Raw genomic sequence first — 23,771 nt, forward strand, 5'->3', positions numbered from 1 at the left:
TTAATCTTCAGACAAGAGAGGGGTGAGTTTAGAGTACAGCCAACATTGCAACATATACAGTCGTCAACTCCAGATAACTTCAGCAAACAATAGTTTTCAGAATCTCTGGTTTTCCAAACCAGGTGAATGTGAAGAGCAGTAGAAAGTAGTAGTGTCTTATGAGTTTCTGTCTCTTCATGTCTGAAAAAGCACCATATTTCATGTCTGAAAAAGCAAATAGGCAGTATTAAAAAGATTTGAATGATAGCAGAAGATCAAGCTGGAAGTTTTTCAGTGGCAGATGTTTCTTTTAGAGATCTGCCAATCTGCTGAATTGTTTCATGGGATTTTCTTATATCAATGAAAGCTTTAGGACAAGTTCATAGACTCCTATTTCCCCACCACTGTCCTCCCACACCATCGTGCAGGACAGAGCCCTTGGTGATGCCAGAAAATGCAGCAGTTGTGTGTTCCTTCTTTACCAAAGAATGGGCAAAACATACAGGTTCCTGACAACTGAAAACCTTTCTGTGAAGATCTCAACATATTGAAGTATCTGAGGTATATTTTGGCTTTAATATCTACTACTTAACTTTTCCAAGAGATATGTTTTGATACAATGATGATGGTTCCGTTTCAGGACACTGATTAGCGGCATTTAGCTAATGGCTAAATGCCAATGGCTAAAGCACCATTCCCTCTGAGACTTATAAGTGTCCCCTAAATCCACACTTTTGTTTTCATGGGCTCTGGAAGTGACATTTGTTTTCACAAGAGTAAGCTGCAGATACAGCATTACTCCACATATAACACCCCTTATTTATATTACATCTTTAGATTATTTAATAATTTATCTGTTAGCTACTTTAAATACCCAAGCTGTGTAACTTCCAGCAGATGTTGTGTTGGCTGTGGTGCTATCTGAAGTCAGCACAGCCTCTTTTCAGTGGTGGGGAGAAGAGCTGGCTTGGGGGGATCTGGTCTCCTTTTCTCAGCACAGATGTGACACTGTTGCTGAGAAAATTAAAACAGGAGCTGCTGAATGCTCCCTTGACTCCTCACTGCTCCCTGTCTGTCCTCTGTGCTTATCAGGAGAAAAGCTGAATTCCTTTTACTCCACCAGCAGGAAAGAGGTTTTTCTCCTTCCCACCATTTTACTTCATTCCTTGTAATTTTTCTTTTCTGGAATCTTCAGCAGGGCAGGGGCTGCTGAGATGAAATTTGTTTAATATATGACACTTTCCCACCAGCTATTTCTCACCTAGCACACTGTAGTCTCTCAGCTCCTACTGAGACTTCGCTCCTTCCCCCAGGGGGAAATTGTAAAAGCTATTTTGAATGGAAATTTCATCTAAATTATTCCCCTCAGTACATGGAGGAAGGAGAAGAAATTTTAAAATCTTTTGGTTCAGTCTAAAAGATAGGGTTCATAGCTGCTGTGTTTTTAAAATCTGATTGCTTTATTTCCTGTGGATGTCTCTGAAACAAGGAGAAATCTATAGTGAAACCCACAATTTTTTATTAATTTCTGTATGTTCCCATGTGCATATAAAGCCATTGATTTGCTCCAGCTAATATAAGCTCTGTGAAATCACCTTAACAGATCATTCATACAGATTTATAGAGGCTCTTCAGAGCATAGTGGAGAATGACCCAGATAATTTAGGACTATTTTGTCTGAGTTTTATTGTGCCTACTTTTGTCTATGCTTTATTCTATGAATTATTTTCTACATTGTGTCTTCGTTTTTATGTTCAGTCAGACCTATAAACCCCCTTTTTTCATCTAAGAGTTCTGCAAGGAGTTTAGAATAATTTTAAAATGTCACATTGCAAAGCATGTTCTACTCTTCAACTCTTCTTAATCACCAGTGAGGATGGTAAATCAAGTCAAGCCTAATGCTAGATCCCTTTGTACCATCCCTGCAAATATGCCTTACCTTGTTCAGCAAGTTTCCAGACATAGCTGTGAGTTTTACTGAGATTAATTGATATTAATTTTCCACACATGTACAGAATGTTACAAAATAGCCAACACAAAGCTGGCCATAGCACTGAACACAGTAAAGGAGGATCTAGATGCCAGGAGGTGCCCTGAAAGCTCTCCAGAGGGAGCACCTCCCACGTGCTGCTGCCATTCCCAGGACATCACACGGGACACGTGAGAACCAGGGGAAAACCTGAAACACCTACCTCCCTCCACCTTCTCTCTCCTCCCAGGTCCAACCAGCCCTGGCTGTTTTTTGCCGCTGCTTCGGGGGTCATTGATACGCTTGACTCCCAGCCTGTGCCTGCAGCCCTGCTGCCCCTGCCACTGCCCCAGGGCTTTTGGCTGCACTTTGCCACCCCATGTCTGCTCATCTCTGCTGCTATAGCCTGTTTCCCCATCCGGGGTGGCCCAGAGGCTGGCGTCTCACTGTCAGGTTTGCAAGATCAGCCTTCTCCTCTCTCTCCTGCCACCATCACCACATGCAGAGGTAGCCGCGCTCGCGCCACAGCGCTCCCTGTGGGCACGGGGGAATATTCCCTGCCTGGCCAGGAGCCAGCAGCGCCCCTGCCGGCTCGGAGAAGAACTGCACCGAGGGGAGGATACCTGCTGCCATGAGAGGCTGGGACTGGGTTTGTGGTTCTGTTCAGTGTTGCTGCCGTTGTTGTTTGTTTGTCTTGGTATATAGATATTCTAGTCAAGAGCTGTTATTCCTTTCCCCATATCTTTGCCTGAAAGTCCCATAATTTCAAAGTCATAATAATGTGGAGAGAAGGAGTAATTTTTTCCATTCCAGGAAGGTTCCTGCCTTCCTTGGTAGACATCTGTCTTTTAAATCAAGACACAGGTTTATTGGATAGGAGCAGATGTGTGCGGATAGGGTGGAGGAGAAGCACAGATAAAGCTGGAAAGGAGGCTGAGCAGGAGTGTGTAGGCCCTGGAACATTCTTTAGTATGTTGCATGGAGAAACAGGCTGGATTATTTATTACAGCTGCTGCTTTGTGAAAGCTCTCACTGCCCTCATTTCCCTTCTAGCCGTGCAAGCCTGCCAGTGCTGGGTTGTGCTGGCACAGACCACTGCCAGAGCTACAAGGCATGCCAGGATCTGGTCAGTACCACCTTCTCTGTAGTAACATTCTCCTCCATTTTAAATTCAGAAAGTTCAGATGTACCACAGTGATTTAATTATAAATACTTTCTCTTACAACATAAGAGCACTTTTGGTCCTCAATACAAATTTGATGCTAAGTTTACAGTAGTGTTTACAGGCAGCTCTACTCAATTCCAACATTTGAATCCTTTCCAAAAGTGATTCGCATACAAGAACTCTCTAGCACTTCACTTTAACAAAGTTACAGATGAACTTGGCTGTCACCTCCAGCTGTGTGTTCAAACCCTCTACTCTTGAGTTGAATCAGTGCCAAGGAGCAGCTACCTTAAATAACAGATATTTTAGAATTCCTGCATCACATCATCATTTATTTCTTTTCTTACACTAAATCACCTCTAGTGTGCCCTCCATAGTTTACTGTGCTCATCTTTCCATAATCTGGACCCTTAAAGAACAAATAAATGAGATTTTCCAAGTTCCCTTCTGAAAACACACTGATATTTCAGGTCAGCATGGATTCCTCTATTAATACTTGTGCAGAAAAAAAGCAGAGAGAAGCTCACATCAGGGTGAATCCTGAAATAGAGTTTATATGGATAAAAGGTAGGGGTGGGAGAAGGAACTGAAAGAGGGGAAGAGAAAGTTGAATGGAGACCAGGAAGTGTGGTGTGGGTTGTAATGAAAAAAGTAAAGGACACAGAGGAAATGGAGACTATCTGAAGTGTTCAGGTAGCCCCTAGAGGCTGCCTTCCAAAGCCTCTACATTCCTCTGTCATGGAGTTAGCAGTGAAATTCACAGGCAAAGTGACTCTCTCATCTCACATTCAATGCCTTATCCAAGAAGAATTGATAATGGGTGGGAATCCACATCATTAAAAATAAAACAAACAATAAAAACCTAACTGACAATTTGACAACATAATATAGCTATAATCAGCCTGCAAAGTCACACTTTCACATTGATTGTAAATACTAAATTTAAGTTTCTTTCTTCAACTTCAGAATAAATTTTTACCTAGTATATGGGAGACATCATCAAATTCAGATATGAAGACACCTGCATTCTAATGTGTTTCCTGGGATTTAGGTGACGATGTTATTTTTGTTTGGGTTTTTTTGCAACCTGTTGACAAAATAAGTGGCTAAGTTCAGGAAAATAAAACCAAAACAAAGCTTTAATAGTGTGCTTTCCGCAGTCAAATCACTTGAGGTCATCAGGCCACTCACAGAAATAACACCTTCTCAGCTCTTGCTGAGATAGTCTGTTGAATTTTCCTGAGGTTTGCTCAGGACTGAGAATGAGGATGATTTTGCTTGACTAGGACAAGGAGACACAGCATGGCTTCGGCTGGAAGCCACAGCATCTGGCTTCAAGTGTTCTCAAAGAAATGAATACGGCCAAGATCCCTGTGAGAATATCTGTGACTTTTGCAAAGACCAGACCAAAAAATACTGTTAGTCTGGATCTTGCCTTGAATCCGCTTTCTGAATAATGCTGGGATAGACTAGTATCAATAGCCAGAAGGAGGTTTATACACTTGAGAGGAAATTCATGGAGGTAAAGGTGGCTGTCTCATGCTGGCCTGTGGCTGCTGCAGCCTAGCGTGGAATGGCACAAACCCTGTAGGGGTGAGGCTGCAGTGTGCCCCCAAAAATGGGCTCAGTGTTGATCTCTGTCACTCCCTCAGGGAGCCGGAAGGTGAACGCCCGCAGCAGGCTGGCAAAGAAAATGAAGAGCTCGGTCCTTGCTAAGTGCTCCCCCAAACACACCCGGTGCCCTGCAGAGCAGAGAGGAAAGGATAGTGAGTATCTAGGAATTTTTCAGTTTCATAATCACCTAGTTAATTTCTGTTGAAAGCAGACATGGGTTTTGTTTTGTTTTGTTCAAGGAGAGCACCATGAAAGCCACAGAACTGAAACTATGTGAATTCCCTCTCAAAAAGGTTCCATCGAATGTCTTAGGTTAGGAGACACAAAATTAAAATCTCAATGAGAATCCATGAGATGCCAACATAATTTCTTTCTTGACCTTTTGATTTTACAGAAGATTTTGAACTTCAGGACCACACACAAAAAATCTGCCAGCTGTTTGCACATGCTTTAGTGAGTTAACATCAACAGAGCAAAATTACTTAGTAGTGGTATTTGCAGTTGAACAGAAGCTTGGTCACTTTATAAGCAAAGCATGATGCCTACTGTTCATTTCCCAGGATTCCAATTCCAATGCAATAGTGTGAGCAGAAGGTGAATATTGCATTTAAGTTTCCAGAAAGCAGACAGATACAAGGAAAGAACAAACCATTTGAACTAAGGAACGACTTCTGTATGGTCATTTAAGTGACTATCAACAAACTAAAACAAAACCACTAGCAGGTACTTTACTGCTAGGTATGATTACTAACTGTGCATTGTTACCTTGTTTCCTTCTTTTGCAACTGGATTTTCAGTACTGTAAGCGAGAATGTAAACCTGTATTTATCAGGATGCCTTCTGCTTTTCTTTCAGCTTGTTTCTTTAAAAGGAATTGCAACTAAGTCCAGTACACATCAGACAAATTACTTCTCAGAAAAATAGCTATGTGTAAAAAATACTACAGACAAAACCTGTGTATGACTGCAGCATGCAGCCAGCCCAAGAGGTTTGGGAGTTTGAGGATTCCCACCACAGTGTCCTATGAACAGTTTGGGGTCTGACAGCACAGAAGCCTCTCCTTCGGCAGAAACAAGCCAGGAATGTTCTTTAAAAGCAGCAAACAGCAGAGATAGAAGATGTTATCTGAAGAAATACCATAATCCCATGCTTCTGTATTCATCATCTCATCTGTCGGGTCAGTTCAGACTGTCAGTGCATTTACCTGCTGAGAATGGTAAGAAAGCTTCTCGAGGTATAAAGTTTCCTTCTTTATCCAGAAAATGGCCAGGGTTGAACTGTCGAGGTGTCTCCCACTGCTCAGGGTCGTACAGAACAGATGCTATATTGGGTATAACAATGGTGCCCTGAAAAGAAGAAACTGTTGTTTCAGTTCCAAATACAAGTGTCTGTCACCTATCAGTTCATGCCTGATGGATAAAACTGTTGCTTGTTGGCATTTGAGCGAGTGCCAAGCTGGGCAGGGATGTCTTAATCAGTGCTTTGGCAAACCAGTTTCTCCTCTCAGTCCATCCCTTGCCATGCAGAGCTGGTCTCTGCAGTTGTCACGATGGGCAGGAACTTGAAGCTTCCCTGGCATAGGTCTTATCAGCTATAGGAGCACCTACATGCTAAGTAAAAGACTTCTTTCATTTCTGGAGCCACAAATAGTAACTCTTCCTCAGGCACCACATTCCTGAGTTTAACAGAAAGTAGTTTACAGATGGAAAACTGTTTACAAAACTGAAATGACTCTCTTCCAAAGAAAGAAGATGAAAATGTGTCTGTACCTTTTTGACAGGGAATCCCAGTAGTGTTGTGTTCCTCACACACAGTCTGGGGACACCAACAAAGACAATGTTGCTGTAGCGCTGAATCTCATGAACTACAGCGTTTGTGTAGGGCAGTTTTCTCCGATCCTCATAAGAGATTAACTGGGAAGGACCCAGAACAGCATCCAGCTCCTTTTGCACTTTTGCTGTGGAGAAATATTCACCACTTCAGAGGAGAAAAATGCATAAAATACTTTATCTGGTCACTTTTCTTGGAGCAATGGAAGAATTTATTATTTCAACATAGTACATTAGGTTTATATCTTGTGATTTAATATTATTTAATGCCTGAGTTTAGTACAGGATAGTAAAAATAAACAGGAAAACCCCACCACTCTCACCTTGGATACCTGGATTCACCACCATATAGAGCAGTCCCCAGTATAATGTAGTGCTTGAGGTCTCTGATCCACCAAGGAAAAGATCATTTATGACATATACCAAATTCTCTTCATCATACTTGGGCTTGGCCCCTTCTTTAGACTGTAGATGATAAAAAGTTGAAGTTAAAGCATAAAAATGTGGTTATCCTGTATGCCCTCTGTGTGAGAGCTGTGGGACTTCCACAGCTGGCATGTGCACAAAGAATAGTCAAAACTACAGTTTTTGATGCATGCTAAGAGTTTAGTACTTTCCCAAATAGGCACAGTAAGTCTGCATTGCTGTCTTTCATGAGGTGGATTATTATTTCATCAGAAAAAGGCAATTCTATGCTTGATAACTTAATCACAAAAACTTCAAAGCACACTACAAGTTCACAGTTAGCGTAGAGTGCACTTATAAACAAGTGCCCTACAACATGTCACTCCTTGGCCTTGGTATCTAATGGTGCTAGAAAATGCCAAAGGAAAATGTATCTGAGTAAAACGATTTCAACAAATCATTTTGAGAGTAATTTCTTTTCTCAGTTCAGGATAAATGTGAGCTGATGGGCAAGAGGTACCCATGTATTTCCTTATCAATAATAAGGGAGTAAAATAAAAATACAACTAGAGAAAGCACATTAGGCAAAAACATTTTCAAACAAACAGATGGCAATAAATTGCACCACTGACACCAGAGAAAGCTGCATCTTTGCCTCTAAAATGTTTATTTTAGTAAATCTTGTTATGCTCACTCACATAGTAAGTGTAAGATGATGTATCAGCTCCCTTCTGAGCCCATGAGCCAACACTGTGAGGACACAGCAGCCTGACTAGCTGAAAGCTTATGGCCAGAGGTAGAAACTATGTAAACTTCATCTACCCTAGGAAAGAGATGCTTCCTTTACCTCCTGAAAGTTTGAAGCAGAAGCCATAGTGTTCTTGGCAGACGCTCTCTAGCTCAGAGTCACATCTTACTATGGAAAATAATGGCCTGGGCAATGAAGAATATTAGTGCTGATTATGGCATTGTTTGTGGGATTGTTTTCTATGCTGTCCAATTTCAATATAGGGACCAGGCCAGCCATGCCCAAAACAGTGGGGAAATTAGAGGTAACATAGGAATAATGGTTGCATTACCAGACAGTTATGTGGCACAAGGACAGCCGGTGCTGGAGCACACATGCTGGATCCCAAAGAAGCATGCCTGCTATTTCAGGGCAGTGATTTGTGCATGTATGTTTAATCCCACTGTAAATACGAGCCTTGCAGTAGAAGATGAAGTGGTCTACCAAAGTTATGTAGCCTACAGGAATAAACAGTCTCATATTTATTACAGGATTGAGACATACTAATGGATATTTATGGAAAGCAGTGAGAGCTCATGGGTTCACCTCCTATCATACTTGATGGTAACTCACTCATGCAACCAAAATACAAAACTGGATGCCTTTGTGAGACATGTAAGTCCCAAGATACTGTATTCATGTTAAGAAGCTTATGAAATGTAAGAAACTATGGTGGAAGGGTCACACTGAATGATTTAATGGTCTGTTTGACCTTACACTTCATAACAGCATCATCACCCAGAACGAACACTTACTTTCTCAATCTCAGCCAGGTAAAAGTCAATGAAATCCTGTGGTTCAGCTGGTATCCCTCTCTCTACATGTCTTCTGATCTCCCTCCTTGCAAAAGAACTCAGAACATCATAGCAAGCCAACACCTTCTTATGAGGCCCAGGGAGGCGACACAGCAGCCAGGGCAGGATCTCGTACATCTGTGGGAGTGACACACAAGAGGTACCATGAATTCTCTGTCACTGACAAAGCTGCTTTTAGACACACCAAAAGGCTGAAATGTCCTGCCCAGAAATGTTGATAGTGGAATAAACCAATCAGCATTGCTTTGAGATTTTTGCCATCATGTGGGAGAGCTTTAACAGTAATTTGACACAATTCCAGGGGTCAAGGCAATTCTGACAACACTCTGCTCATGCCTCTAAGTTTATTTGGCTAATGAAGATCATTATATGACCTCACTCCTGCACAGTTGGAGACCCCAGCTCCCACACACTCAAAATGTAAGGACATCCTTTCTGGATACAATGGGGCTACTAAGATTAACAGGTCTGCAACCTCAAGTAACTGCAGGAATTTTTGGAGCTCACGAAAGGAATTAAGGACTGGGTATCAGTCTGAGATAAGGGCTAATTTAGTTTTCCCAGTTAGAGTCTTCGTGACTGTTAAGGAGTAGTAATTGGTGTTATTTATGGTAAACAATATTGCATCCACCATTAGCCTGCTGAGTTTATTTACACACACATTTTTACATTTTTCAGCTCTAAGTACTGTTCTCTGTCTTAGATAGCTCTGTCTGTGCAGCATCTGCCATTCCACCCTGCCCAGCAAAGAGCAGTTCTAGCTCCTCTCCTTGTTCTTTCAGACCTAATAAGCAGAGTCTCTCTAAGTGACAATTTGTAGGTTACTTAATTACCAATTCTCCACCTTTGTTTCCCTTCAGAATCACAGCAAAAGATGTCCAAGACCACTTCACTGGATCTAAAAGGAAAATAGTGCTAGAAATACCCTAAGATCCTGTTTGCCTTTTTCATTCTGTTATCTGTTACTTCACCAATACCTTTCCTCTTAACCTCTGAATGTTGTAAACTAATAGTAAGTGAGCTTAGAATAATTAATCTTTTAAATTAATCTTACTAATTCCTAGAATGTTTTGTAATTTCATTTTGTACTAATACAATTTTTTCCATTCTCATAACTCCAATCCACAGTGCTTACAAACTCTTGCAGCAAGATATCCTGAACCTCCTCTGTATCTTAAGGTCTCTTGGTTTTGATCACCCACAAATTTAATCTACTTTTGTATTTTCAACTGCAGAAAAGTTGTATAGTGCTAGTTTCATATGACAGATTTGTTGAATAGTTTACTGCCACATCAGCATTTTAGTTTGCCTTTTCCTATGAAGCTCAAATGCCAGTTAAATCTGCTATGCCATCCACATTCCCCATTACACACAGCTTGTCCCTCTTTAAGGGTCTAAACCACAAAGTCTAATTCATGAGGAATGTCTCAAGTGCAAAGTTGGTCTTTGTGGTATTTTGTGGGAAGGAGCTACAATAAAATCTCTGACAGAACTTGAATTGTGAGACTGTCAGAGAATGTATGTATTTGCAATGTGTGAATGGTAAGCTATAACACAGTAAGGAAAAGATTAATAATGAATATTTTATTATTTGTGAGGTAGGGGAAAAAAGAAAATTTTCAGCATATGATTTTTCAGAGTGATAAAAAGAAGAAGGGTTCAATGATACCCATTTCTGGAGAAGTAAATAGACGTGGGAAGAGCAACATTGCAGAATTCAAATATATTACCAACTCCAGTCTCAAATTAAATTTAGAGGTCTCTGTTAATAGTTTTAGAAATACCAAAAGACTTAAAGCCCCTAAGCCTGCAAAAAAACCAAGAGAGTTCTTAAAAATGGCCTTAAAACCAAGGATGCAGTCATAAGGTCCCTCCCCAAGGACACTTCTTAGCTCCCAGCCTACATTTGCCTGTTGCCCTGTATTTAGTGAAGATACATTTTTGTATCTGCTCTTTCACTTTCTACCTATTTCAGACAAAAAACAGCATATGATTTACTCACCTGATGAACAAAGCTGCCTGCAAACCTGAATATTTTCTCTGTAGCATGGATCAGCTCATGGAAGGTTTTGTCCTCATCAGAGAAGTGATATCCAAAAACAACAGCACAAATTACATTTGAAATAGAATGGAAAAGAGGGAAAGAAGGATCCACAGGTCTTCCTGCAAACACAGTAATTGGAATTCACTCTCAGTGGTTTTTTTCAGATGTTCCTTGTACAGATAGGACTAGATGTTATTAAAAATTTAATAAAATGTTCTCTTTATCCAGCTGGGCTGTGAATGAGTACAGAGATGTGGAACTAATATAAATTAATGAAAATAAAACATAGTCTTAGAACAAAGGACACTGTTAAACTGTTTCCTCATAGCTCTAAAACAATTTCACAGCCCTTCCTGTGAAATAGTGTTGTACAGCTAAGATCTGTTCTAGGCTATCACATCAAATCTGCTCTCCTCAGTTGTGAGGAGGCAGAAAAGAGAGACTGTGAGAAGGAGGTAGTGCCACTGGAGATGAACTAAGGAAAGTCAGTGACAGACATGTTAAAAAATGTAAAAAACTAATTACAAGGAAAAACTGGAAGAATGTGGGAAGGTCTAAGAAAAAGAATGGACAGACAAGGACTGCAAAGGAAATATAATGGAATTGTTACAGTCTCAGCTGTGAGCAGTAGATCATATCTCTACCTGATGATTTTTTCTGATGTTATGAAACAGATATTCATAAAAAGTGATTTGGATAGAAATCATCCTGTCAGGGACTCTAGGATTAACCTGATAATCCACTGAAGTTCCCTCCCACCTCCTACTTTCATTGTTTCTCTTGCCAACAGTTACTTAACCAGCTATATATTAAAATATGCAGGGCACCCAATGTCATTGAAATTTAAGGAAATTAATAAGCTCTGCAATACTGTTCAGTTACCCATGGCAGGCAGCCTGAGAATGGGTTGGCTGTGCAGTTCAGCAGCACCATGTCATTGTACAAAATATCACAGACAAATTATCAGCCCATGGAGGGGGAATTTCAGAGGTTTCCAGCTTCACTAGATGTATGAAGAGCTAAATAAGAAAGAAATACTTGTGATTCTAGGCTCTATCTGCTCTTGTGCTTTGGTAAGTTTGCATACTGAAGATATGGATCCATATCCAGACTGAAAGGTACCTGATTTCTTAGCAGGTAAGATACCTTTTAGGTTCACAAAAAACTCCACCAGGTGAGAGGCCTCCTCTTGCACTCGATGCTCCAGGCCTTTTTTCCCCATTCCCAAATTGCGTAGAGTCATTATTCCAAAACGTCTCTGCTGCTTCCAGGAGCGACCACTTGCAAGTATAATACCTGAGGGTGTTTCCTGGCATGTTAATATTTTCCATAGATATGAACAATTCATTTAAATATATATTATAAAATACATGGAGTAAATCAGGGAATATACTATGATACAAGTATCTTGAGGTGAAGTTATTGATAACCAAAAATCATAGCCTAACACACCCAAACTATAACTAGGCCACTGTTCTTAATATTGAATGTAGTTAATTGAAAAGAGAAATCTAAGTATTTTCTGTCTGCTCCATTTCTTGATGTCTTAAAGTCCCTGAAACACCTTAAGATGCCTTTTTAGGAGATCTGCTTTAGCCATACTCAAGTAATCACACTCAAGACATGAATAACTGGATGAATTTCCACAGAGTAGAGTTCAGAACAAGGTACGTTTGCGGAGATATAGATCAATTATTGTGATGCTTGTAGGTTGAGGAGATGAAGGTGAAAGATAAGGGACATTTGGGCTGTGTTTCTATCCTGGAAGAGACAACACCCCATTAATTGCTAGATTGCACTCCTGATCATCTGAAGAGCCCTGAACTGCTGCTGTGAAGGTGAGGCTTCACCCAACTTTAAACAAGCCGTTTGCTTTGGTCAAGCAAATGCAGGGGCAGGAAGAAAAAGACTGCAAATTGCTGGAATACTCTTAAGAAGTGAGTTTTCCTGTGTTGGATGTACTCTCACAATCAAAGTGTATTCACAAAATGTTTGGGAGTGTCCGCAAGTACAGAAATGCGAAATCTGAAATAGGGTTTTATAAGACTTGCTCATGATGGAAAGTGTTTGGCAACCGTAATGTATACAGTTACCGAACAAGCATTGCATTCATGTGATGCACAGCAAAATCATGTGTACCACAATGGATTAGTCTGTGATGAGGGAAAGATTGCTGGGCTCTTGGTTGGATCACATACATCAATCTTGAATACAGCAAAAAGGTCACATAGAAACAACCTGGAGTGTTTCCTAGGCTAGGGAAAGCTCAGTGAAAATGACAGCACGGCAAACAGCAAGAAATTCTCAAAAGTCAGTGGAGGACTTGAACAGTATTCTGAATGGGAGGGCAGAGTCTAAAAAGGCAGAATAATTTTCAAGTCAACATTCCTTTACACTATTTATGCCAGGAAAATCTCACCTTTTCCTTTGGCCAATGCTCTGAAGAAAGGTGACACCAGCCTCCCAGAAACATCTTCAGGGTGTGTGGTCATGCCATCCTTCACTGCTTGAAATCCATTCAGTATCACCACCGGGACCCACCCAAACCACAGAGTGTACATGTTACCATGAGTTTTTGCCAGCTGTAAGTGGAAAAGGTGCCAGAAAAAGAACAGATGAATTCCCATATATAGATCTCGAACAGACACTGCACCTGCTATTCACCAGCCCAGTGGACAGTTTTGTGCTGAAAACATCATCCCCATGTAGATAGAAGCAGGAAGAAGCCCTTGTTTTGCTGAGAATAAGGCTTTCAGCAGCTAATTTTATTTACCCGAGGGGGAAGTTATTTTCTTTTCAAAGCACATTCTGCAGAAACTCTGCAGTAGAAGAAAGAAAACTTTGTGCTTTATGCATCACCTGCAACCCCAACATTTTGTACCTTGTTAATTTAACAGCCACACTCTGCACCACCCTGGGGCTCTGCACCTCCAGCGAGTCCTGCCTTTGCAAAATGAAATAAGCTGGTAATACCTGCACCATCTACATGCTCCAGGAGAGGGCATGGACACGGAAATTAGTCAACAGCCATGAAATGCCAGTGGGCTGCATTTGAGTCCGGGGTTTCCTCACAGCACTGAGGAGAGCACTTACACTGCACACAGCAGAGGTATCCAAGCAGGGACGAGTGTATGGCAGAGGAACTCAAATCATGCATGAAAAAGCTTTTTACAAGTATGGACTCTGCTCCAGCACACCCACAATGATATAAATAAGGTGGCAGACAGTGTCTGAGGTGCCACGAAAATGAAATCCAATTGATCACACCAGATACTTGCTTCTCCTCATATTTATTTAGATTCTGGCTTTCCTTTCCCTGCTAGAGCGTCACAACCTGAGTCTGCTCTGCACTCATTGGCCCCTGTGTGCTCTCAGGCATCCACCTGAACTAGAGGTCACCTACAAACCATTAGAGGAATTACCACAGCTGTCGCTAACAACAAGTGGCAAACAATTTTCAGGAGCTGTAGGAAGACGGGGAGCAAATGCCCTTCCTGTACTACAAGCATAGATGCACCATATTACCCACTTTGTGATCAAATTAGGCAATACCAGTGAGAATTTTAAAAGGTATCATGTAGGGATAGCAGATATAGCTATCACTGTAGTGGATGCAGCTTCACACTTAGCAATGCAGAAGCATCTTTTAGATTACTGCTATTCTCTAACTTAATAACAAGTCATAAACTCTCTCCCCAGACTGACTTGATTCTTAAGGGCATTAAGTTTCTCATGAAGACAACATATTCCACATAAGAAGATGACTCAAATGTAGGAATCAATTGATCTTTATATGTCCACACCTTGTCTGTAAATTTCACAGACTTAAAAACTTCAATTAATCACACTTTTTTTAAGTCATGGCTAAAAATAACCAATTAAGAGCATATTAGAAGAAGTACCTCCATCAGAAGATCCCGATGAAACTGAAAGTTCAAGTGCACCAAGTTTCCAAGCAGTGGGAGAGGAGTTGGTCCAGGAGGGAATTGCTTGGAAGCTTTTCGCAGCCTGAAAAACTCAACAATTAACAAAAAAATTATCAGGACTATAAAACCTTGAGTTATTGTTAGCATTTCTAAGCTAATTTATCTGGTGATTTATAGCTGTCTCTATAAAAAAGGAGGTACTGGAGCTGGGAAAAAGTAACCTTGCTTCTTGTTCCACCAGTTTTGTCTGCAGACTGAGTTCTATAAAGTCTCAGTTCCTTTCCCTCCCTCTGTCCCTCCCTCTTCATCAATGCCTGCCCTTTTCCTGCACCCCATCTGTTTGCTATAGTGAGATGTACCAAGCTGATCCCTGATCAGCACATCTCTCTGCTTTCAGCAAGCCTCAGTATTGGAATGTGGAATCACTTATACTCAAGGTACTTTTCCTGAAGCGTGTGTCAGGGAACTGCTGGTTATTGGGAGATCTGGATTGGAGTGACACCAGGTGAGAGCCCTTGCTGACCACTGGACATGAGATGGGTGAAACTCAGTTTCATCTGCCTTGGGAACTTTAAAAACATACTTAGTGATTCACCTTAGAATGAATTAATTCAGGGTATGATTGTTACATGCAGGTTAGGCTACACAATTACATAGAATATAGTTACAATAGTACAGAGTATATACTTACAATAGGTTAGATTGGATATATAGTATGTACTTACAACAGGTAAGATGTTCCAGAAATTTTCATCACAAGCATTATTTAAATGTGGTTGTAAATTCAAATTTGCCTGCCAGTACACACAGTTTACACAGGAAAAATCAAGTATAGTTAAGGACTAAAGATGTAATTAGAAGATGAGATTGCTACATGTGATATCTGAAAAATTTGCCTTGAGCATTCAAGCATTTTTTTCCAGTAAATGGAAGAAAGAAACATTCCACCAAGTGAGCACTAATGACACAATGCTTAAAACCTCACATAACAAATAATTTTAAAAATCACATTACAATTTTTATATTAAAAAAATAAAATAAATATGAAATTCCAATTCTTTATATACTTTTTTTTAATGTAACCTAGTTGAAAGCTTCATGTACCTTGGTTTATTGTCTACATTTATTTAGTCAGTTTTAGAATCATGGCTATTATTACCAGTTCTCAATAAGTTTACAGGACACATTAAAAATCTGTCCTCTGCTAATGAAGGGATTCACACTGAGTTTGAAGCACAGATCGAGGAAAACTCTGTGCCAGTAACCAGAGGATTCAATCTTGCATTGTGAAGAGAAAGTGTCTTCACTAAAAGTGAGTTCAAGTCTGAACAAGAAGCTGCTGTGCCCTCCAACGCAGACATAAATGCAGTATTTTGCAAACCTGACAGCATGAAGAAAGTAATGTGACTCAGTGATAGCCATTCATCTCCTTCAGGCTTTGCAGCTTTTGTGGGTACACACGTGCCCGTGTTATACAGAGAAGGCAACATGGATGAGTATCTTTGATCACCTTATCTGTGCATATAATGGACAACATGGTGGGAATTGGGCTGAGGTGGCTTCCATGGCTTTGCTAAAACTGGTGTAAATTAGATACCATTGCCCATTATGAGGCTGAAATCAGCAAAACATAAAATTGGAAAATGTTGTTTCTTCAAACCAAAATATCAGTTTCAAATTTTAAAAAAATTTGAAAAAAAAAATGGAAGAAAGTTCTATGTGCAGACAAATGAAGCTAGAAGAAATTACATAAATTTTATGAATAGACTAAATGAAACCATGTTCATCTCTTCTCTGTTTAGTCCCGATTCCATTGCTTAATTTTAGATGTTTCATATTGGTATTGTATTAGTATGTTGATACCAATGAATGAATTGAATTCTTTCAGAAGATGGGTCAGGTTTAACTGGAGTAAAATCACCAGTGTCAAAATCGGGACAAAGCCAAAGGAGCCATCCAGCAATTTATCCTGCCAGATGTTACCGTTAGCTTTCCTTTTCTGGTGTGTTTAAACTTCCCCAACTGTCTGAAACCAGATGCATGAATTGTTACTTCTACCAGTACCTAATGTCACTGGAAGAGCTGTACTGGAAAGAAAATCAGGATCCTGTGTGCACATGGACCTGTTCCTGTCTGATGCATCCTCCTCTGGACAGACTATCAGCAATATTTGCTGGGTTTGTATTTTTGGCAGAAAACTCAGCTTACCTAGAAGACTGTAAGCCAAAAAAAAAGCAGTACAAAGAAGTGAACAGGGGCAAAACCAGCAAGTTTTAATGAGAGTTATTGAGGAAGCCAAAGTTAAGAATTTAGTGGACTTAAAATCACGGTGTAAAGTAAGTCTCAGGAAGATTAGTACAATGCTTGCAAAAGTAAAGCCATGCAGGTAATGCAACAATCAAACAAGCATGGTCCTGAAACACTTGAGTAAGCAAAGGTTTCATTTCAGCTCTGGGACATCAATATTTCAATACGAAGAATAAACTGTAACACATTTGGCAAGAGGGAATGTCATATCAGAATTAGGATCTCTGAAGCACAGGAACTGTTCATACACTGGGCACAAAGAAGCAGTCAATTGTCTTGAGTGAGGCTTCAAATAAATAATATTTAGAAGTGGAAATTGCACAATACATTGCTACGCTTTTTAAATCTTTGCTCACAATTGTCTACAGAAACTTGCAAAATTCACAAGATGAAATGAAATAATAGAACCTGGGAGCATTAAGGCTGCAATTCAGGTGGCACAAAGAGTGTGAAGAAACAAGATAATTTATGTTAATATCCAAAATAAAAATGAGAAAAGCAACAAAAATGGGACTGGCACCCCTGGTCCTAATTGCTGCAAGACCTTTGGTGACAGAAAGTTTGCCTAAGAGAAGAGCAACTCGATGTTTTCTGGGTAGACTACTGGGAACTGCATGATACCTCTACATAACGAATAGCTGGATGAATTTTCCATAATGCTGGAAAATACAAAGTACCTGAGATAATCTCCAAAATTTCTGCATAACAAAATCCCTCAAAGGGTTAAGAAAATCAGCAGGGAAAGACAGTAAAAAGATGTTAGAAGATACATTTTCAAGCCTGACAAAAAGAACCAGTTTCCGTTTTCACAAAAAGAGGCTGAAATCAGTATCTTTACATTAGGATTCTTTTTGTAGGGCAACAGCACTGTGTTACTGCTGCTAGTGAGTAAAGGAGCATGTACGGGCCTGTGGGGTAAAAGTAGAAGTACAAAGTTCACAAATACCATCTTTTTAGAACCATCTGAGAGAAGCACCAGCAAAAATATTGCAAAAAACAGTAAAGTGCAATGCTAATGTCATAAGCTGGAGCAATTTATCATCTCAATCTCTATCAGTGGTTTCCTAACAGCACAGCTGATGACTGCCAAGAAAAGGAAAACCACAATGACAGGGCAGTGATGACAGAGCTCTTTTAAGTCAACCTAAATAAACAAACTCCATACGAGACTCCTATAAAGTCTGATAGAAATTAAGCATCCAGAAGTGTGTGTCATAACAGTTCATCACAAAAAAAATACATCCAATTTGAAATCCAGGAGGGTTGCAATCAAAAAGCAAATGACTGAGAAAATACTGAAAACTAATACTGAACACAGGTCAGGAACTGGTCAAGGCAAAGTTAAAGCAAGACTGGTAGCTGGCTGCCCATGTTTTCCACTCCAAGGATATCCAAATAAAGCATTATGTAGTCATTCCACAGTCTTAAAATTTCACAAAATAGAGAAAACAATCTGTATAATAAAACAGATAAAAATTTACCTGATTTTTTTTTTTTTGAAAATATTACAAACTTAGTTGATGAAGCAATGGCATTAAAGTTACATTACTTAAAATGTTCTTCAATTACTTCAAACTATTTAAGAAAATCTAAAAATGCTGTTTACAAAGTTTGCAAATTTCATGACTGAGAAAACTGAGAAACTCAGGAAGCCAGATCACTGACAGAGGTGCTGAACACTGCATCTGCTGCAGGGCATTCACATGTAAAGCCACACAACATGGAGCAGTTTGTCCCAAGGGAAGTGGGAAGACAGAGTTAGATGCAATCTCCTCAAGCTCTGCACCAAGAAGTGAAAAAGTCTTAGCACCAAACCTGCCTCAGCTACAAACTGGACAAGGACTCAGGGGTGCCACAGTCAATCTTGTGGAGTGAAGGAGTAAAAGAAGGTTTGGAGGAAATTTATCTTGGCATGGCTGACCAGGAGATCATAAGTGTGTTCAGACACATCAGGTACAAACAAACTCTGAAGCAGAGCAATGGGCATCCTCCTGAATAAAGATACTGACCTCAAAATAGCCTCAAATACAGCGGATGGCTTTGGGGATAGTGTTCTACTTCCACCCAGATCCCAGCAGTCTGAAATGACCTGGTCAATCTGCCATTGTGTTCAGAATAAACACATGGCAGGGAGTCATTCTCAACAGAAAGCATCAGCTCTGGGGATTGACTCAATGTAGTTACATCTTCTCACCACAAAAAATGCCAATAATATTTGAGGTAGATCTTGACTTACTAAGGATTTACTTAGGATGGTAAGTGTTCCTAGTAGGGAACACTGCAGGTGAGTGCTTCTCTCTTGAGATTTTCTTACCAGGTTGGTTGCAGATTGTGAGCTTGGCAATTATAAGCATGAGAGAAACACAGCTTTAAATGGTTGCAGGTGTTGGTACCAGTGACTGCAAAGTGAGAAGCAGCTTTTCAAACCAGAGAAGACTTGGAAACCAGGAAAAGCCAAGAAGGAATCAGTAATGCACAACAGTGAATGAACAAGGTAAAGATGGAAATACCAATATGACTCCCACCCTGTCTTTGTTTGTCATCAAACAATTCATAGGAACAGAATGTCAATATCCAGGAGCTTACAATGTCTGTTCTATGAAACCAGGGTTAAAAACATCAATATATAAGCACTGACCTAGAACTCCAATGTACTTTATACAATACTAAGAAGCAATGATTTCCCTTCTTTAGTTCACACTCCAGAAAGTATCTCAGGATGCTTTATCATTATTAAATATATTTGAGGTGTATCAAGGCAAAGATATCTATTTCTACATATGAAGGCAAAAAAATTACACAGCACTACAAGATTTTTTATAATTAAAATGTGTTAACGGAGCAGACTTTCTAATCAGGCAAGTATTAATACTCCTAAATTTACATGGTAGGAATTTAAATGCAAAACATGACAGTAGAACCAGCACAACTCAAAAATGTATTCTAATTACTACACTCAACTTGTAGTAATGCATTATCCCAGATTCATATAAATGGAGCTGTACCAACTCCATTACCTCTCTCCACCTTATACTTCCCATTGAAATCTTTTGCAGCTAGGTATTTTCAAGTCTTCAAAGTCTTTAATTAGGGTGAAGCAAAGAGTCAAGCTACAGGAGACAGAAACCAAGGAAGACTGAAATAGAAGCAGTCACATGGTCATTAGGGAGGGTCAGGATGGCTCATAACCCAGAGGAGGTAACACATCCTCTGGCCAAAACTGTGACTAGCAGCTCAGCCTTCAATTACACCATCATTCCTCACAGGATTTTTCTCAGGCAGAGCTCTTTCCTGTAACATTTTAGATTTGAGAAGCTGATTTAGCAACCTAAATATGCATCCAAAAATACTTAGGAGAAAGATTATGGGGACATTTCTGTATTTGATTTTCTATAGCTTCAGTAGGAAAAAAATCCCCAAGCAGTAGCACAGAAGGTTAATAACCCTCCAATCACACACTCCTCAATCTCCAGTATGGTGTCTGGGGCAGCAGCCCTTTGAAGTATTACACTAATTGCATTAAGCTGCTAAGAGAGAACATCTGTTTTATTAAAGTGCAAACTGACAATTAGCCATGCATAAAGTGCAGGGACCAGAAGTCTGATCCACGCCTTTCTTCCCTGTCCAGGGCAGCTTTATCTCCTCACTTCCAAGGAAAGTTGAATGATGGGTACTTGCACTGCAATACTGCTAATACGAAGGGAATAAGGGGATTTAGAGTTACACACTGTGTGTGGCAAGAAATTCCCTTCAAAAATGAACTTAAAGCTGGGGCCATGCCCTGACAGGCCCCGTTAATCTGCCCTGTCTCAACATCTGCCTCTCTGCTGGTTCTTTGTTGCTTTTTTACCGGTTCCCTCAGGGAGGGAGGGAGGGACACGTAACCAGTGCCCCTCCACATTGATCCAAATCTCCTATGGAAGAAAGCACTCGGACAATGCTGCTCACAGCTTTGCCATCCAGCACCTGCCTCCAGGAAATAACTTCCAGCACCTATGGCAACTGTGCTAGTGCAACTTGCAAGAAAGATGGCAAGAACACTCAGTAGCTTTCAGCATTTGACAATTACTTATGGATCAAAGGGCAAATTGGGTGGCAGTGACTGCATATTAATTTGTTATACAGTATCCAGGGATTAGCAGTTGGTACTGCAAATGTAAGTCTAACCTTTAGACGCAAGTTTCCCAACTGATTGCACATGAAATAACTGCAGTGGCTAGATACATCCCCAAAATTAAGCAAGAAATATATATGAAAAAAACAATTACCTAACTTTTATTTATTGTTCTAATAATGGTATTATTGCTTGAGCAATACAGTAGCAATGTCCAGAAAGGTCCTTTTCCCCAAAAAATATTCCATGAGTGTTGTGATAAAAGGGATTGAGAAATAGCACCTGAGGTCAAAACTGTTATTTCTCCTGTAGATATTATGCTGCAAGAAATTTTATTCCTTGCACTAGTATTCCTGAGAGAGACCTCTGAGTTTCTCACATAAACCAGAAAAGCTATCTTCTACCACAAAAAACAAACTGTATCCTCCTAAACATCCATCACTTTTACATATTGTCCCTGTCAGCTTCTCTGCATCCTCTGGTTACGTGTGATGGCTGGAGTGAGGACGTATGGAAGAGAGTGGGGATGTCAAACACACATGGGACAGCACAGGGTCACAGTTCTGGACCTGGAGACAGAGAACAAAAGAAGTGCCCTCAGAGCCTGCAGAACTTTTTGTACAATTGTGAAGAAAGATGTTGAGGTGCTGGACTGTGTGCAGGGAAGGGAAATGGAGCTGGTGATGTGTCTGTAGCACAAGTCTGATGAGAAGCAGCTGAGGGAGCTGGGATAATTCAGCCTGGAGAAAAGGGGGACAGGGGAGATGTTATCCCTCTAAAATTCCCTGAAAGGAGGCTGTAGCCAGGTGGGGATTGGCCTCTTCTCCCAAATAACGAGTGGCAGGACAGGAACAAATTGCCTCAGGTTATGCTAGGGATGTTTTAAATTAGACATTAGGAAAAATTTCTGCACACAAAAGGTTGCCAAGTCCTGGCACAGGCTGCCCAGGGAAGTTCTGGAGTCATCATTCCTGGAGGTATTTAAAAGATGTGTAAATTTGGCACTCGGCACATGGTTTACTAGTGGACTTGGCAGTGCTCTGGTTATGGTTGGACTCAATAGTCTAAGAGGTCTTTTCCAACCTAAAAAAACCTGTAATTCTATAATTAGGGAAAAGCAGGGAGACATTTTGTACTGCTCAGATTCATGGAGTACAGGGCTTTCTTTGATCAGAGGATGGCACTGTTCAAGGACAATCACTTAGGTCAGTTCTGTGTAAAGCATCCTATCAAACACATCATAAAGATAAAAGGCAATTTTAGTCCTAATTGACTCCCCTGCTGCAGAACCTGCTATCAACCTGGATAAGGACCAACAACAAGCTAAAATTGATGGAGAATAGCCATTATTTTGTTCAATATTTCCTGGTTTCTTTTGGGGTTTGTTGTTGTTTTTGGCTTTTTATTTTATTTTTTTCTTTTTAGGGGGGGAATATTTGGCTTTGGTATGGGGGTTGTTTGTTTGTTTTGATTACCTCAAAATTTTCTCTTGACAGTACTTAACAGAAGGGAAAGGAGAGAGGCAGAGCAAATAAAATAAAAATTCTGCTTCTAAGTATATTAGATGCAATTCCCACATTTCAAACTGTATAATTACTTTGTTTTTCCAATGTCTGGGCCTGGTCAAATGCCACTATCTCACCTGGAGAAAACGGAAGTTAGTGCAAGGCATACAGTAACTTGTTTGGGAGCTTCCCTGGTGTGCTGCATTCCCTTTCATGGGAGAGATTGTGAGTACAGAGAAAATTATGAACCTTTTATCTTGATCAGAGAGCAGAAGACCACGGTCATGGTGAATAATGTCCACGTAATCAGAAAACCGTGCAGACACTGTGCTCTACCAAAAAGGTCCAAGAAAGCTTTTAAGGACATTGTATTGTAGCATTTCAATCTCATCCTCAACCAGTCCCACGTTGTCAGCAGATGAAGGTGTGATGAGCTCAGGTGTGTCAGGTGTGCTCAGCAGCTCACGGCCTCCGCTGCCCTCTGCCTGGTGCCTCGGAGCTGCTGAAATATCCACACGGGATCATTTTGTGCTGTGGAATTCACACTTGATCCATGCTGAGTTAGCAAACATGCTTCCTGACAGCTCTTGGTGCTCTGCTCAAGGATAGGCAGCTTCCCTTAGCTGCAGCATCAGACCCACAGGTCAGGACTAGATCCCCAAACAGGGGAGATCCCACAGAGCCGTGCCCGGTTCTGCCAGGACAGGCCAATGCCACAACAGTGCCAGAGAGTGGCAAGCCTGGAACCCCACGTACCTCTGCCTGCAGCTCCCATAATGGCCTGCGTTTCTCTAAGATTTTGGTTGCTGTCTGTGAGAACTGAAACTACAGATACCCTCAATATTAGGGGTGGATGGTGGCACTTGTCCCTTCCCAAAACTATTCACCAGCAGGCTAAAGGAAGCTGCCTGTCTTACCTGAGAAACCAGAGTCACTCATGGTTTGTAGTTGTCAGTCCAATCTGAATTTACAAGGCAGAGCCAATGCTGATGCGACTGTACCACTGAAATAAGGACTTTTATAGTGCTCAAAAAAGTTACTTCAAAAATAATATCATATAAAACACTCCAATTGTTTTTTTGTTCTCTCTGTAATGCTTCTTAAAATGCAGCTTTGTAGAATACCATATCATCAGCTGACCACAGAATATATTCATGTTATTATCTCATCTCTAGTCTTATCTGCTGTATCTCATAAACTGTTCTGGGAAAGGGCTGCAATTTTGTTATTGTTACTCCTTTAACATTAGAATCTCACACTGCAGGATGGCAAATAAATGATTCCTGGAGTGTTTGGCTAAAAATACCACAGG

At 40.5% G+C, this 23,771-nt stretch overlaps 1 protein-coding gene across 1 annotated transcript; it reads right to left on the reverse strand.

Moving 5' to 3' along the window:
- Positions 1-4,551: 4,551 nt before the first annotated feature.
- Positions 4,552-14,680, reverse strand: LOC131581365 (cytochrome P450 2J6-like). Its single transcript, XM_058843513.1, has 9 exons — positions 14,510-14,680; positions 13,027-13,189; positions 11,754-11,903; positions 10,566-10,726; positions 8,504-8,680; positions 6,880-7,021; positions 6,497-6,684; positions 5,932-6,073; positions 4,552-4,855 (listed from the first exon to the last, which is right to left on the reverse strand). Exons 1-9 carry the CDS (start codon positions 14,678-14,680, stop codon positions 4,677-4,679), a joined length of 1,473 nt encoding a protein of 490 aa, XP_058699496.1. The 3' UTR covers positions 4,552-4,676.
- Between the last annotated feature and the right edge of the window lie 9,091 nt (positions 14,681-23,771).

Source organism: Poecile atricapillus, chromosome 8, assembly GCF_030490865.1.
Source record: "Poecile atricapillus isolate bPoeAtr1 chromosome 8, bPoeAtr1.hap1, whole genome shotgun sequence".
NCBI classification, from domain to species: Eukaryota; Metazoa; Chordata; class Aves; order Passeriformes; family Paridae; genus Poecile; species Poecile atricapillus.

What these genes read in the sequence shown, in the direction of transcription:
- LOC131581365 (XM_058843513.1), bottom strand. Translation starts at nt 14,680, where the DNA reads ATGCTAACAATAACTCAAGGTTTTATAGTCCTGATAATTTTTTTGTTA. An exon ending in AGCATTGGCCAAAGGAAAAG is followed by an intron (nt 11,904 to 13,026) that starts GTGAGATTTTCC and finishes AAACACCCTCAG; the next exon opens with GTATTATACTTGCAAGTGGT. An exon ending in GGTGAATCCAGGTATCCAAG is followed by an intron (nt 6,685 to 6,879) that starts GTGAGAGTGGTG and finishes ATTTCTCCACAG; the next exon opens with CAAAAGTGCAAAAGGAGCTG.